The 17,502-nt window shown below is 43.3% G+C and overlaps 2 protein-coding genes across 8 annotated transcripts in view; one reads left to right on the forward strand and one right to left on the reverse strand.

Moving 5' to 3' along the window:
• Positions 1-9,392, forward strand: part of kcnq5b (potassium voltage-gated channel, KQT-like subfamily, member 5b) — a 116,988-nt gene extending 107,596 nt beyond the window's left edge. For 4 of the 7 annotated variants that reach the window (XM_076729379.1, XM_076729380.1, XM_076729381.1 and 1 more), the window contains 3 exons: positions 1,134-1,265; positions 3,580-3,706; positions 4,019-9,392. In XM_076729379.1, the coding sequence (XP_076585494.1) occupies positions 1,134-1,265; positions 3,580-3,706; positions 4,019-5,302 (1,543 nt within the window). In that variant the 3' untranslated portion in view covers positions 5,303-9,392. Of the gene's footprint in view, positions 1-1,133; positions 1,266-1,592; positions 1,701-3,579; positions 3,707-4,018 lie in introns of all 7 variants that reach the window. The other 3 variants (XM_076729376.1, XM_076729377.1, XM_076729378.1) reach the window with 1 other exon arrangement.
• A 294-nt stretch (positions 9,393-9,686) lies between these two features.
• On the reverse strand, positions 9,687-17,442 carry LOC143320021 (elongation factor 1-alpha 1). Its single transcript, XM_076729383.1, has 8 exons — positions 17,322-17,442; positions 15,023-15,187; positions 13,853-14,032; positions 13,444-13,740; positions 11,557-11,707; positions 10,926-11,182; positions 10,588-10,822; positions 9,687-10,402 (listed from the first exon to the last, which is right to left on the reverse strand). The coding sequence occupies exons 2-8, from the start codon at positions 15,164-15,166 to the stop codon at positions 10,278-10,280; spliced, it is 1,389 nt and encodes a 462-aa protein (XP_076585498.1). The 5' UTR covers positions 15,167-15,187; positions 17,322-17,442; the 3' UTR covers positions 9,687-10,277.
• Positions 17,443-17,502: the final 60 nt, after the last annotated feature.

Genomic DNA, 17,502 nt, shown 5'->3' on the forward strand with positions numbered 1-17,502 from the left:
TACAGGACCTTCGTCCTCATGTCATTACCTTTGTGACACAGTCACAGTTTAGGCCCCAGAACAGCTTGGTTAGGTTAAGAAAACAGTACATCAGTAGCGAATAAACCTGAACTGATGTTTTCAAAAACTACAACCAACCGACACCATTTTTGTCATATTGTCACAATTCTACATAGCAACAAACATAAAATTAATCATGGATCATGATTGGTGAAGGTGTGAAACTAAGATCATGTTAAAAATATAATGGGGTTAAAGGACAGTTCACCTATATTTCTCACTGACCCAGTGGTCAAAGGAGTACTTTGACTGTTTACTTAAGTAAAAGTAGCAACACTGTGATGGAAAAATACTCCCTACAAGTAAAAGTTCTGCATTAAATCTTCTCTAATCTTTCCTATCTCAATAAAAGTACACATTATCAGCAAAATGCACTTCAAGTATCAAAGATAAAAGTTTTCATTATGGAGCAGAACAGCTGCTGTTAATGTTCTCTTATTGCATTTTGTAGTGTTTTATTATTACTGATGTTGAACACAAGTAACCTCAGACCATGAAGAAGTAAAACATCTTCTCCATCACAACATGCCAACTTTACTATATGAGGAGCATAAGTCTCAAATCTGAGTCAAGGCCATAGGTTCACTGGCCACAGAAAAAGATGCTGTCGCACAAACATTCACTTCCACTTTACTGTGAGGCACAGTTTTACTGCTGTTTGTCCTTGTCGGTTCCTTCCTCTCTTCACTTGAGCACTCAGAAACACACATTTAGCCAAATTCCCTTGAATTTAGCCTCAAGGCTCCACAGGTGCACACGCTCAGAGAGCTGCATATACAGAATGATAGTTTGAACCACACACAGCTAAAATAAGCAGCCACAGCCTCCCTGGATGTTTTTCTAAGGCCCAGTGAAGTGATTGTTCAGGTGTTCTGTCTGTTTGCATTGGTGTGAAGAAACAGGTGGTTGGCATGCAATTACACATGTTGAGCACTTTTTAAAACAAGAAAAACAAAGTTACAGTTCCATGTGTTTTTATAGCTGCATAAGTCTGTGAAATGTCCCACTGCGGGTCATGTTAACTGACTGTATAAGCACTCCCCCTTGTGGCTGATATACACATTTCTCTGCAGGATAATGAAGTTCCATGTAGCCAAGAAGAAGTTTAAGGAGACTCTGCGTCCTTACGATGTCAAGGATGTGATCGAGCAGTACTCTGCTGGGCACCTGGACATGCTGTGTCGCATCAAGAGCCTGCAAACCAGGTGGGACTGACGACAGACCGCATGACAACAGCGGCTGAAAGTTTTCATTCCATTTCCACCTTTGCTGTCCAAGTAGAGCTGTTTGACCACACTGTATCTGATTCACCTGTATCTTGGTGTGTTTGTGTGTGTTTGTGTGTTTGCATGTATGCACCTACACTTGTACCTTATACATGCATGGGTATATTTGTGTGTTACCTGGATGTCTGTTTATATGTTTGTTCTTTACATTTTGTATGTCCGAATGTGTATGTGCATGTGTACTTCTGGCTGCATGTGTGTTTCTGTGTATATGTGTGTGTGTGTTTCGTTTGCTTTCCCTCACAGGCTGGACATGATAGTAGGCCCACAGACCCTAAGCAGCCGAGCCAAGACCTTTTCCTCCCCCTCCCTGCCCGTCTATTACAGCCAGGGCAGAAAGAACTCCACCCAGGGGTCAGAATGCCCCCCTATCCTTCACATGTCACATGGGTTCAGTTCGCTTCCCATTCACTCAATTCAGCAGATGTTTGTCCTCAAAAACTTTAAAAACAGCAAATCTGGACTATAAAACAAAGTTTAGGTTTCTTTGTTGTGCTGACTGATCAGGAAGTGAAAGGAAACCTCTCTTAACACACCTGTCATGGACTGCTCTTTTCTCACACACTTCTGTCCTGGCTATGAAGTCACTCACAAACCAAACACTAACAAAACTCAGCAGTTTTTATGAGATGAAACATTCTATGGAATTGTGGTAAATTATAGGATCCTCTGTAACACTCGTACACCCGTCCATACACACAAACTGAATTCTTAAAGCACAGCGGTGTAAGCCTACCTGCTGTTGCTGCTGTAATATTGACCCCTGCTGTTGATGACCGTTAACTGAAACTGCTGCATGCACTTGGTCTTCTATTTTATCCAGGAAGTGAGATGTTTTTTGGACAAAATAATGATAACTCAGTGACCAGCAACCATTTTGTGAGTGTTTTCAACCACATCTCACGCTCTTCATCAACAGGTGGAGTTTGCTCAGTTGTCATGGTGATGACATCATGTGACAGAAGTGATGATCCTGGCTAACACTTGGTGATAGCCTGGGACAAAGATTGTAGCCCTTGATTCTCCATGACAACTGCAGACAACAGCATAACCTCCATTTGCTTAGTAAGAGTGTGAGATGGCGTTGAAAAGCTTGTAAGTGGATCAGGAGTGAATGTTACACTTTTGCACTCAGCTATATCAACACTTGACCTCTTTGATCTATGACCATCATCTGTGAAGACCCATGAGGAGAATGTAACCTTCCTCAAATTAATACACGAGACAAACTTATGCAAATGCCATCTTTCCATCTAGTTATCTATATTGTTTTTGTTCATATAAGGTTTGGCCTCTTTTCTTCTGCAGTGGTTTAATGTCACCTGCCACCAACTGTTTATCTCAATGCACTGAACTGCTGACATTTACATATCAGTAATGAATGGAAAAACACATTCGTTTGAATTTCTTTCGCCGGTTTTTCTGGAACTTTGGTTAAAATTTGCACAACATTTGGATGGAAACCTGGCTACTGTTGGCTAATCACAAAAAGCATAATCCTTTGGTATTTCTGATTATTTCATCGTTTAAAACACTGTATGACATTGTATTTGACTGGTATGACCACATCAAGTGGCAAAAAAAAACTACACTCCAAGAGGCACAAAAACACACATTCAGGGAAAACACATTTAGATGTGAGTGTGGTTTGGTTTTAGAGGGTCTTGTCAAACCTTTAATCATTCGTTTGTCCAAAGTGTTGGTGGCGTTGTAATTGCAAGATATTGCCTTGGCTTATCCCTGCCCTCTGCTGAACTTAACCTTGTTCATTAAGAGACTTTATTAACCACATTCTACTGAACCTCACTGGATTGAGCAGGAATAGTGTTTATGTAAGTGTTGAATAAGACACACAAACTGAATCTGTGCTGGAAAACAAAGAGATATATTCAGAATCAGATCAGAATCAATTCAGTCTTGTTTTGTGAACTATTTGATCCACGAGAAATCCACCCATCGTGTTTTCTCATCAATTATACAACATCTGTCAAATCCAGTGAGGAAGCGGAACCTCTCATTTGCCGTGTGTTGGAGGAGAAAGTGTGCTTGTGGTAATCTGTTTCTCTGTTGCAGTTTCCTTGCTTTCTGTTGGCTGCCGCGTGGATTTCTACTTTGTCACCTTTTTTTCTTCCTATCATTAATGTCTTACTGTGTTTGTATTTGCTTGTGTGTGTGTTTGTATGTTTGCTTGTGTGTGTGTGTGTGTGTGTGTGTGTGTGTGTGTGTGTTCCAGAGTGGACCAGATCCTCGGGAAAGGCCAGATCCCTCTGGATAAGAAGATTCGGGAGAAGCTGCTGTCTGATGGAGATATTTTAGAGGACATGAGCATGTTGGGTCGCGTCTGTAAGGTGGAGCGGCAGGTCCGTTTGGTTTGGGAGGGTATTCTCAGACAACTTTGAACTTTTTGCAGCTCTTTGCATTTGTTACACAACTGTTTGTGTTACTTTTGAGTGCAACACTATGAATGTCTTCCAGGAAAGACATGCACTATCATCCCCTTAGTGAAACGCTATCACTTCTCTACCCCTTATTCCATCAGAATAAATTTTATAATTGCATACAAAACTTCTTCACACATTCACTTTAAAATGCCTTCCTTCCCTACTGTTTTTCTTTTCTTGCTCTCTTATTGTTAGATGACTCACTCCCGTCTTCCCCTCCTCTCCTCACAGGTTCAGTCGATTGAGTCAAAGCTCGACTCCCTGCTTGACATTTATCGTCAGGTTTTGCGTAAAGGCTCGTCTTCAGCCCTCACACTCTCCTCTCTGCCCCTGTTTGAGCTGGAGCAGACCTCTGACTACAACTCCTCTGTCTTCAGCAAGGACCTGTCCTGCTCCACCCAGGTCAGCAGCAGTGGAGCGCCACCCCCTGGTGGCTGCGTCACAAGCTCCTCCACAAACTCCCGCCTGTCCCAGGGAGGACTCCATCTCATCCTGGCGCCCCCCCACGAGCTCAACCTCAATCTCAATGCCTCCTCTTCAACGCCTCCCTCTGGCCTCGCATCCTCCTCTTTCAGCCCGTCACCACTTCCTCATCATCATCATCATCACCACCACCATCATCGTCATCCTCCCCACCATCATTATACCCAGGCTCAGGCCACCACGCCTGAAAGTGGCACTGATGAAGCTGTGGGGAGCTCTCCACCCATCCTCACCCCAAATAGTGTCAGCAGTGGCGGGGGCGGAGGAGTCGGAGATGGAGGGTTTCCTCTTCTGGCAAGGCTTCCGCCACCACCCCCTCCCAGCCGAAGTGGGGGCCCGAGCAACTTACCACGAGCGACCTCCATAGAAGCATCCCCTGACATGGAGGACTTTTGTGGAGGTTTAGGAATGCAGATGGAGGACAGCAATGTAGTGGAGGACCTTGGTCATGGGTTGGGGCTGGGAAGACTGGGCCAGCAGCTACAGGGCAACAGCAACAGCAATGGCAAGATAAATACTCAGGAGGGGGGCTCCTGGAGGAGACACATGAGCCTGGAGCTGCAGCCGCTGGTGCTGCCAACACTGGGCTGCTGCTCTGGCACCAGCCAGATGGACCAAGGCTTGGGCAAGTCCATGTCAGTGCAGGACCTGATGCAGGCAGCCCCAGGGACTGTCCAGGATGCCCACCACAGCCTCTCATCTCCAAGCCCCAGTACAAGCAGTGACTCCCACAGCTGTAGCCAAGACCCTGGGGGAGGAGGGGGTGGTGGGGGTATAAGCAGGAGTGGTGGAGGTGGATGGGGTGAGGAGGACCTCTTTATCAGTGACAGGGAGATAGAGACGCAAGGATTTGACTTTCTGTCACTTGGGACTGCTGAGGCCCACACCTACTCCTCGGAGCTCCTGAGGACAGGGAGCAGAGCAGGGACAGGGTCCCAGGGCGCTAACCGTAGCCTGGCCCACGGTCATGCATCCTCGCCCTCTGCTGGCAGCACCGAATTGCTGAACATGCCTCACGTACGGCTAAAATAAATTTGCCTGTGTGTTCAGAAGGCAGGCAAATCTCACCTCAAAGAGACGGTTTTTATCCTTTTTGGGGAGCGGGAGGGTGGGAATATAACGAGGGGTCCTTTTATGTTTATTTTCATGTTGATCCATTTGATAAGAATCACAGTATTTTCATACAGGCTGATCACATATGGCATATCATTGCATGAGTTACTCTTTGTTTTAAAGTATGATTGACCAATCCGAGCTAGAAGATTCAGGATTGTATGATGGAAACACAGACCCTTAAAACCTGAGACTTTGCAATTAAACAAAGTCAACTACACTTGGTTCTAAAAGACCATTGTTTGATATGTGATCGTGAGACAGAGCATGAGCATTGCATGTTTTCAGTCAAAGGTACTGAGATTAGCAAGATACACTTTACACTTTACAAAGTAGGAAAGTAGGAAAGCATGGACACCTAACATTTATGGAAAATTCCTTTGAGAATACCACTCACAACTGTTGCAAGTAGTGGAAAAAATGGGGCGTTAAGATGGGGTGAGTCATCCTGGAGAAAGATTGTTGATATTTGCTGAATTTGAAATTCAGCGAACATCTCCTCACGGTCTGCTAGCTGCTAGCGTTCTGTGTATGCCCTGAAAAAAACCCACACAGGGCTCTGTGTTTTTGTACACTGTATGTTTTTGTACACAGCATTGGCTCTACAAATCAGAAAGACACAAGTTGTGTCAGACCAAGCCACACACTATTCTAGCCAATCAGCAACAAGGGGCATTCGTGCTCATGCACAAGAGGAAGGGGAGATGGGAGGAGCACGAGGGACGGTAAATCTGGCATGCTAACATGTAATCACATGCAAGAAAGAGAGATAACAATGTCAGCATTCTCCTGTATGACTCATCCCACCTTTATTACTCCTTTGTGCCCACATTTACATGATCTATTTCCTGTCTCTCCAATCACATGACAGGCATCCATATTGGAGTGAATGTTTCCTCACCATTGCCAAACTGCTCATTCTCAGTTCTTGTCACTATTTCTATTGTATTTCCATACCATTCTGTCCATTTTAGAAAACCGGATAACCTCCTGAACTTTGTAACCTTAAATTATATAAATCCTCAACCAGTGACGTCTGTTGCCCACAAGGACCATGACAGTGTATATGCAAGTTTTAGCTCCTAAACTGCAGGTCTCATAATACGTAAAAGTTTTGCTGACCATTTCTGAATGAGGGCAATACAGTTTAACATATTGCTTTGATAGATCGGGCATCTACTGGTTTGCAATAATTTCCATTCAGTAAATCAATTAGTGGACTCCTGAAATGTGCTTGAATTATGTAATCTGCCACAGTGAGCATCACTTCATTGTTGTCAATGTTACATGATCATTGTGTGGTGATGCAGGAAGTGCAGAGTTTTGAAAAGTCTGCATTGCATTACCTCATAACAATGAAGTCACTGTAACAGAAATTACTTGAATTACTTGAAACAAGCAAGTTTGGGAAGTGGACTAACTGATTTGTATATCATACTGCCAACAGCGTTAGGCAAAATATGGCCAAGCACCAAGTATGTGTTCTTACATTTGGGTACGTGCCGATACAGAGTACTGATGAGTACTTAATAATACCATTACAGTTCTAACATGCTCAGCACACACAGAGAGACATTTGTACTTCAATCCTTGTGAGAACACTAGTTGACATAAGCCATTCACTCCTAACCCTAACCTTAATCATCACAACTAAATACCCAACCCTAACCAAATTCTTATCTTAACCCTTAAATCCAAATCTGAACCCTCAAGCATCCCTTTGAAGGTCTGTCCCAAAGTGAGGACCGGCCAAAATGTCCTCACTTACCAAGAATGTCCTCACTCCCAAGGTCCAAAACTTGTATGGCTTCTCACAAAGATAGCTGTACAAGTGCACACACACACGCACACTTTACCTCTGATTGAGTACACTTGTAGTACAGTGGAGTGGGTTTTTTTCTGCATCAGTGAAGCGTCTCTTGGCTGCTGCAGCTAAGGTTCCCTACATAGTGTTGATGGGATGGTCCTCGTCTGTTTCTTTGGGCAAAAGTTTCTGAAGTATGATCACAGCAGCAATCACAGCAGAAGCTCAGTTTTCGGGTCAACTCCTCAAATGGAGCGTCCACAGTGAGCTTATCGGGGAGTTTATACTTGGACCCAAACATTCTGAGAGCCTGCTTCTGCTCGATGAGACTGTTTGGTCATACGGTTTCTGTGATGATGGGAATCTCATACCTCAATTCCACTACACTGAGAAGATGACCAAATCCTGTATTATCTACAGCTGACCACAGGTGGTCATCAAGAGCAGTGTGGGTAAGAGCTTCTGTTATTTTCACTGCCCATGGGTTGTCTCCTGACCGTTTCTCTCGCTTCAAAGTTGAATGTTGCTGTTTCCCACTGCTAGCATTAGCAAACTAATTGTGTTCTGCGTTGTGTTAGTTCTTTAGAACTTGTGAAAGGAGCTACTTTTAACTCCTGCTCTTGATGATTTGGCAGAGCATAGTTTGCAGTCTGCTCAACTCAGCATCGCTTATCTTAAAATATCTCCGAACTGCTGACATTGCTCCTCCTCCGCCTCCGTTTACGCCATGTAATTAATGTAGGATAGGGTGTGGTTGTATTGGAGTAGTTTTAGGATTGCAATTGCCAGTACATGAGCACAGTATCAGACCTGATGCTGGTAGCGGTATCGCTGTATCCCTAACAAAGTATGTGTGAAATTCTGAGCCACACCATCTAATGTCCAACTGATTTGCTGTAAATTGGCTAAAATATGCAAAACTGTAGGACTGGTCCTTTTTTTTTCTATTAAACACTGAGTTGGCTTGAATCTTATTTTGGAATTCCTTGACAACCATAACTTGTCACTGAGAGGTACAGCAGGAAAACCCAGACAGACAAGAGAAATGTCAGAGTTGCTGTAACTAATATTTGAACACTTAGCAATGTCACTTCTGCCAACAGTCATCTGTAATATGAGGTGCACCATGTTCAAAGCACATACACTTGTACACACTTGTATACGCACATGTACAGAGAAGAATGATCATTTACGCAGCCGGCTGTGACGCTACATGTCCATGACACTGTGGAGGATCTTAGGTACAGTCCAGAGGAGAGGAACGAGCAGTTGTTACTTATTTTTCAGATCAATTATGCACTGGTCAGCTGATTTTCCAGCTGATGACAGCCATGGATTGAAACACATCTTGAATGTCATTTCTTCATTTAAAAACAGTCTGATATGTTAGAATATGTGTGTCATAGCAAAGAACGTTGTTTTGGTTACACTGAAAGAAATGTTCAGAAATCTAACTTTGGTGTTGCAGCTGTCTTTTTGCCACTCTGTTTCTACATGAAAGGAAGATATCTCCTTTAAATCATGGGCAATGTTTGCTTTTTATCATGCAGTGTCATGTGGAATTCTTTTTGCTTCCTTGAAGTGGACTCGCTGCAGAATGTAGTCCTGTTGCATGGTACAGACTCAGATGCATCAGACAAGTTTAGTGGCTCTCTCTAAGTTGTTGGAAAATAATTATAGCGCCACAAGCTGCAGGTGAATACTACCCATGAAGGATCCAAAGCCTCAGTGGTGAATGATCACCTTTACTTAGCAGTACCTCAATGAATTCTGAAGACCTACATGAAAGACTAGAATATATGTGAGGGAGGCTTGGGGTCAGTTTGTTTTCAAGAAGTGGATTTTACTTTCCTTCAGATATTTAAATATATTTTGCATGAAGAGGTTGTCATATCCAAACCTATCTATAACTGAGAATGAATGCCTTGTCATTAAGACAAATCACTATTCGTGGTTCAAAATGACTGCATCGGAAGAAAAAGACCTCAGCTCTGATATGAAGTCTACAAAATGTGCAGTACATACAGAATATTGGTGCCTTGCTTTTGTGGTACATATCCGTCTCCATATCTACATTTTGCTGAAAAGTGCATTAGGTTCCTCTGAACAGAATTGGTTGCACTGTCTTCATTTTCTCTCCCTGTAATGTTCTGACTTGAGGCATTTTAGGTTTTTTTTTGTTTTTGTTTTTTTTTATTCAGAGATCATTTTGCTACTGGGCATAAAACAGGCCTTTGACATGTTGACATTCTGTCTTGTTTATTTTAATTTATTTAAATTATGTGCACATATTTACATACACGTAATAATCTCAGTTAGATTTATGAAGCCTGTAATGTAATGAAAATGCAAGTGAACTTTTCTTCTCATTCATCAATAAAGGAAATTCTATGAAGAGTTTGGTTTTTAACTTTCTCATCGTCATTCACTGAAACAGCGAGGTTCTTCAGTAGTTCAGGGTCAGACTGGACTGACTGAATGACACCAGGAACAAAGACATAATGTTTTAACATCTTTACTTTTAGGAACATGTGTTCACAGATAACAGTGATTAAGGTGCATAAACTATAACATTTAACAGAGCTACTGTTTGCTTAAGTAAAGTGCTTGGCATGAAGATTTCAGGTAGGAGACAAAGACTTTCTCAAGCTTGTTTCTCTAAGGTGCAAACAGGGAACATGCAAGCAGCCAATCTGGCTAGTTAGCATATCTGTTTTAAAGTTAGAACACAGAGCATTGCTTAAACAAAGATCTGGCAAAAGAACATCTCTGCCTTGTCACAGGTGTTAAGCAGCTAATGTTTTGGCTAGATCAATGTGCAGCCTAATTCTAAGTACAACAGCACACAAACAGGGAGCCCTAATGCAAAGTTGTTGTGTTGTCCTGCCACAAACTGACAATAAAACCTACATAGAACAGTGTGGTAACATGTTAATCACTAACAGTGTGGTACTCATTTTTTTTCCTTCGCCTGCTTTTGCGATGCATTGTGATAATAGACCAGACGCTGACTATGGTGTGCAGAAGGTGCAGGGTGCTAGTGTGTCTTCGGCCATGGTGAGCGTATGGGGCAGCAGCCCAGCACAACGTTCATTTGACCTTCTGTGCTTTCTGTGCAGACTTGGTTATCTTACCACTGGTGGGGGCTTTCTTTTCCACACCTTTAATTACTCCCACTGCCACGGTCTGACGCATGTCACGGACCGCAAACCTCCCTGAAGGGGGACAACAGACAAAACATTTGTTATCTCTGATTAAAATTTAAGTTCACATTTGTCAGTGAGGTTAAGATGAAGGTTTTGATTTTATGTCCAATAACCTTGAGTGAAACAACAGGTTTTATTGCTGGTTGCAGGTGGAGCCATAAGCAGAAATGCTGCTGGAAGGACAGTAAACTTACCGAGTGGTGGATACTCAGAGAAGCTCTCCACACACATGGGCTTGCCTGGGATCATGTCCACAATAGCAGCATCTCCAGACTTCAGGGACTTGGGGTTGTCTTCGAGCTTTTTCCCAGAGCGACGGTCAATCTTTTCCTTGAGCTCTGCAAACTTGCATGCGATGTGCGCAGTGTGGCAGTCCAGCACAGGGGCGTAGCCAGCACTGATCTGACCAGGGTGGTTCAGGATAATCACCTGGACGAGAACAGAGGCAAGTTATGTGCAGAAGCAGAGACTCATTAGCATGTGGATTCTTTAAGTCAGTACCCTTTTCAAAGCTTAACTCCTGCAGGCAGACCTGAGAGGTGAAGCTGGCTGCCTCCTGTGGTGGGTCGTTCCTGCTGTCTCCAGCCACGTTCCCACGGCGAATGTCCTTGACAGACACATTCTTGACGTTAAAGCCCACATTGTCACCAGGCAGCGCCTCAGTCAGAGCCTCATGGTGCATCTCCACAGACTTGACCTCAGTGGTTACATTGACAGGGGCAAAGGTCACCACCATACCAGGTTTTAGTATTCCTGTCTCCACTCTGCCCACTGGTACGGTCCCAATGCCTGGCAGAGAGAGATTAGCAACTTTACAAGGTGTCCACTGACAACTACATGCAAAACAACTACATGACTTGAACTGATAATTCAAGCATGAGCTCCATGATGATTTCTATAACACAGTTCTCTTAAAAAAAGGACAGACACTCACTTTAGGACATAAAGAGCCAATGGGAATTCTTTCCAGGACTCATTCAGTTCTCCTCTTTTTGTCACAAGGTGCTCTCATTCCAAAAATACTTTCAACATATAATCTAGAACAACTGACATTTCAGAGGCACTCGATAACTGGAGAACTTTCAATATTTCAAGTTTGATCTACCAACTACAAATCACACAGCTGTCACCCTTACAGCCGCCCACACCAACACCGCCCTCACCTCCAATCTTGTAGACATCCTGCAGAGGCAGGCGGAGGGGCTTGTCAGTGGGACGTGTGGGAGGCTGGATGGCATCCAGAGCCTCCAGCAGTGTGGTGCCTGAGGCATTACCGTCTTTACGGTTGATCTTCCAGCCCTTGAACCAGGTCATCTGTGGAGAGGCAGGAGCTCAGAGGTTTACTGTGACTGCTTACAGTGAGGTCACATCAATGATTAGAAAAATACACAAGTCACAATGTCTATGCAGCAGTTTTTTGGATGCAAGAGTGGTGTGCCTATGTATATGTATTGTTTACCAATACGCAAGAACCTTTTTGATAATTGAGGTACTTTCAGACAATGAGCGGTTGCCACTATCAACAAGGCTCAACGCTACCTCCAACCCTACCAGCCCTATCTGTACACCACAGGCTGCTGTTATCCACTAAGTATGAGCTCATCATGCAGCCAAATAGAGAAGGTTGTACCTTGAGGGTCACATATAGGTCAACATATGAGAAAAGAACATCCATCTTTTTTGCTTGATCCACCTTTTAGAAAACGTGTGTCCCAAAACACCAGCCAGATTTACCTCCTCATCTGATGCATGATGGGTAGGTACTCCTGGACTGCTTTGTAAATGAGGGCCCGTCACAGTACAAGCTGGAGGATGGATCAATACCAGCTGTCTGTGACATGACTTCAAACATGGAGGGTGTAAGTTTTTGCTTTTTGTTGTTTTGTTTGAAGCTGTTTTATTCTTTATTTTGTAGGTTAGGGGCTAAACTTGGCGCTAGCATGTAACAAATGCTGCTGCTCACAGTCTGGGGAAATGTTGGACTAATGATGTAATATTGAGGGACAGCCAACAGAAACTGTGTGAAAGAATACTTCGACTATTTTTAAACCTGAGCCCTACTTTGGTGTCTAAATGACTAATAAGAACAAAAAGTTTTGGAGCTGGTCCAGTACAACGCCTTAGCTGCAGCCACAAAACAGGTTGCAATAGCTGCAACATAATCCTTGTGGGCAACTGTGCCGTTCAAAGCACTCACACTAAAAGTGTTTGTTTTTGCCACTGACAAGTTGGAATGTTTTTGGGACAGAAATTGCAGAAACTGATCCAGTACTGAGAGAGAGAGCGCTGCAGCCGGCAGCCATAAAACGGGCTGTAATGTAATCCCTCTAGCCATTTGTGTACAGTCAATGTGCGTCCACTAAAAGTGTTGTCCCCCCCAATCAAATATAAATTTTTACAATTGAATGCCTGCATTTTTTTAATAACTCAATTACATATTCAAATTGAGAATATTTGTTGATACTCCCACTAACTAGTATCATAAACACTGTTTACTGTCTCAGGCCAGATATTCTGCTGCACTGTCTCTCTTCACTGATCTCTCTGTTCTCCACTGGTGAAGACGTGTGTGATTCAGGGAACTCAGAAATTTGTAAAGTCAGCTCCTGGTTTGTTACCCTTGCTGTAGTTTCTGCGGTTGCCATGCTTACACAGCGAGTCACGGTAGCAGGGTGAAAAAGTCATAAACTCTGAATGCTCCATCCAAAGAGATGAGCTACAGCATACCCCCTCGTCTACTTGCCACTACTGCTGAACTTTGCATGGCTGCCACTGTATCTGACTACCACGGAGACAGTGGCAACAAACTCTCACTGTCTGAAAACACCTTTAGCCTTTTCCAACTTATTAGAGGGCGCAAAAGTAGACGAGGACTGAAATTACAAAGAAGCAGCACCACTTCATATCCTAATGTGTAACGCTTGCTTAAGATATATGTAACTGTGCACATAGGGTATGCGGTCTATGTGACGACTTACTGTGCTTATTCTTTATGTATCTGTAAATACTGTCAATATATGATTACAGTTTGGGTCTCAAAGCAGGCTTACATTGGGGCTGGGTTCCAGCATGTTGTCTCCATTCCAGCCAGAGATGGGCACGAAGGCCACAGTGTCAGGGTTATAACCAATTTTCTTGATGTAAGTGCTGACTTCCTTCACAATCTCTTCGTAGCGCTTCTGGCTGTAGTTGGGCTCAGTGGAATCCATCTTGTTGATGCCCACAATGAGCTGTTTCACTCCCAAGGTGTAGGCAAGGAGGGCATGTTCACGAGTCTGGCCGTTCTTTGAGATGCCGGCTTCAAACTCCCCCACGCCTGCAGCCACGATCAGCACAGCACAGTCAGCCTGAAAGGAGGGCAGGTGTGGGGGTGAGAAAGTCTTTCTTCCTCAAGTACTTTTCTCTCTCTATCATGCATCATTTTTTCGTTTCCCACTCGTCAGCCCATTCTCCCTCTACCTGAGAAGTCCCAGTGATCATGTTCTTGATGAAGTCCCTGTGTCCCGGAGCATCAATGATGGTGACGTAGTACTTGCTGGTCTCAAACTTCCAAAGAGAGATGTCAATGGTGATGCCACGCTCACGCTCTGCTTTCAGCTTGTCCAAAACCCAGGCATATTTGAAGGAACCCTTTCCCATCTAGGGGATGTGGAAGGTAAAGTAAGATAAAGACATATCTAATGTTTACTTTATAATACAGTGCCTTAATCCAGAGCTTCTACTAGTGCCACCACTGCAAACAACTTTACAAAGTCAGATGCAATAAAACTCTAAATAATCTTGCAATTATGTGTACATCCGTCACAGTCCTACTGCAGAATGGAGGCTAATGGAGGTTGGTGTCAGTACAGAACTTTGCAATACATTTACCTCAGAGCCACCACAGGAAGGACTCTGCATAGAAGCTTCGACAGTCAATAATAACTTCAATGAAATGAAGTCTTGGAAATATTTTTGAATAATGTAACAAATTCCGCATAATGGGTATTTATTAGAGTATTAAAGGAACCTACCTACACATGTGTTTATGAGAACTTACTAATTAATTCTACTCATTAAATTAAAACTTTCAATGTTTTATTTTCAACTTTAATGTATGCTCCAGGTCTGTGAGCGACGAGCAATGGAAATGATCGTCTCAAAAACTAAGAAACAGGAGTTTGAGACACATAATTGGATCTGACTTGGATCTGACACATCCATTATGAATTCCTTACACACCCAACAATGAACTGATTCATAAACTAAAAAAAAAGGATTCTGTTATGCAATCATGCTGACCTAAAGTCACCGAAAGTCACCCTGACTGACTGATTGCTTGTAATTTGGGGAAAGCAGCTGCAGGCAGATAAAGCTAAATTTACATCCATCACTTTTCCCAGATGTTTTAGCAATTCAATGAAAGTCTTCTTTGTAGACAAAGTTATTACACAATTACTTGCGTATGGCAACAGGACACAGATTACACAGGGCAAGACACAGAAATGCACCATACTTGTGAGACAAGACATCCAGTTAAACATGATACTGTTGTACTAGAACACCTGTGCAGCACAGTGAATTTAAACAGTAAAAAAAGGCATTAAAAGATCATACTTTAAATCCAAGTGAAGACAATATGAGCCATACCTCAGCAGCTTCCTTCTCAAACTTCTCAATGGTTCTCTTGTCAATACCACCACACTTGTAGATCAGGTGGCCGGTGGTGGTGGACTTGCCTGAGTCGACATGTCCTATTACCACAATGTTTATGTGGAGCTTCTCCTTCCCCATAACAGCTCACCCTGGAGGACACTGAGATGCCAGCAAACAAAAACAATCAGGAAATGAGACTAAGAAGCCAGATCTGTGGAGAACCATTACTCTTTCACACTGCTGCCACAGTGCAGCCAGATGACAAACACAGTATATGTACACAAGTCATTTGAAACTTCCATTGTGCATACTGAATAAAAGCACGGTAATCAAGCTGTGAGGAGACGGTTTTTGTTGATCAAAAGCAAGTCCTGTCAAACACTCTACACCCTCCAGAGCATGATAGGTATTGTACCTGCAGTGGCTCAACTATGGGGAGAAAAGGTGATGACCTGCACAAACAAGTGGTTGGGTTTCAAAAACACTGTAAGTTAACACAGGTAATTTAAAACTGGAAGAAAAACAGATAGCTTCGATCAAATCAATCTGGCATCACTGCTTTCATATTGCCTCAATATTCCGTACTACAGACTTTCATATTGAATTCCACCAATCTCCGGCCTACAGAGATAGTTATCTGAGGCAGATTGAGTAGAAAAACCATCATCGTGTGTATGGTGAAAGTCAGCACAAACGTTAGTAAGCAATATCATGCTTCAACTCAACAGAATCACAAATGGGAGAACTGAGGCTTCTACCAAAAAAGCTCACTTATTTCTGCTCAGAGACCCGAACAGAGGTGCCTCTTTAGGAGGTGGACTCAAGCATCAAGAGGCTGCCTCTGAGGTCTCCTTGTCTCACTATTTAACGATCTGATATTACACTATGTAAAGTTTAAACTAGAGGAGCCATTGATCGCCATTAATTTGACACATACTAAAATGGTCCAAGATCTTAGTCATGGAGCTCCTTATTCCAGGACAGTACCAGCTTCCTTTACAGCATCACTCCGTGCAACAGCTTGAGCAAACTAAGTTACTTTTTAATGTCTGAATCTGCACTAACTTTAGCCAACAGGTACAAAGTTAGAGCCTGCGCCATTCTTTCAACTATATTAGCTATTATGGCGTCGCATTGCGCACCTCCTCACGGCAAAAGTCAGACAAAAATTTAGACGACGGGCAGTCTATCAGTTAATTACTAATAATGATATTAATGTTGTAGTTACATGATGTTAGCTAATAGACCCTTATCCTTAATTTTTATGTATTTCATTTTATCATCAGCAAAGCTAACGTTAAAATTAAGCACAGTTGTCTCGCGGAATCCTTCCCTGACTCCCTTCTCGTACAGTCATTCATTAACAATTTGCTGGAAAAAATATATAATCAAAATTATAATGCAGAATACCTGCTGTAATCCTGAAGTTAGCTAGCCGATACAGCTCGCGACAGCGGTTTACCGTTGCGTCACCTTCGCACAGTGGCACGCGCCCAAGGCACGTACACGCGCGCACTGGCCTCAGTCTCACCTCACGGTTTCAACCTGCGCCGACTGAACTTCAGCGCATGACCGCATCAGCCACACTGCTGCTTACCACAATATATTTTGGACCCTTTAAACTGCTCACTCATCTGTTCATTTCACGAGACATCAAAACTCGACGACATGTTTGTATTTGTTTGTATTTTCACAGACAACCGCAGGACACAGTTACATCATGGGACAGCTGCTAATCTCATGATAGTTATGAGTTAATTAACGACGGCTCCAACTCACAGAAAGCTCCAGATGAAAGAAGTGCGTGTAATGTCAGTAAATTACATGTATGTGACACACTGTCGCAATGAACGACAGTGAGCGTTGCTGCAGAGCTGAAGGCGGTTTACAAATGTCTGCGTGTCTCAGCATCCACTTTTGAGACGGATGCACAGCAGTGTTTATTTCACTGTGGCGGCAGCTGATGACCGACAGACAAGATTCCCGCATGACCGCTGAAACTGCGCCATAGTGGCCTGTTAGCCAGCAAACTACCAGCTGTGGTGCCAATCCACACCCCTCTGCACTTTTTGGCACCGCTCGCCTTGATCAAATTACCATGACACCAAAGCCACATAGCATCCAGCTGTCCATTTGGAGACTTAGTTTAATGCACTTACATAACAGCTATTACAAACATCCCTGTATTTACCAGCCCTTCGTAACACGTCTGTCCCAGGATGCTGATAAAAAAAAAAAAAAAAAAAAAACCGCCTTAGTTGTTGTGTTCCATTGAAAATGTCCCACATCCTACCTTTGCTTCCTGCTCTCAGGTGCGTTCACTGCGATGACAAGGGAGATGCTGCCTGCCGTGCAGCACTGACACACACACACACGCAGTCAGAGCACCGCTATGACAACTGGCGTCAAACGCGTCATTTAATGAAATTACGAGGTTTGGCCACTAGGTGGAGTGCTACTATAACACAGACATG

This window comes from Chaetodon auriga, chromosome 4 (assembly GCF_051107435.1).
Source record: "Chaetodon auriga isolate fChaAug3 chromosome 4, fChaAug3.hap1, whole genome shotgun sequence".
Classification (NCBI taxonomy): Eukaryota; Metazoa; Chordata; class Actinopteri; order Chaetodontiformes; family Chaetodontidae; genus Chaetodon; species Chaetodon auriga.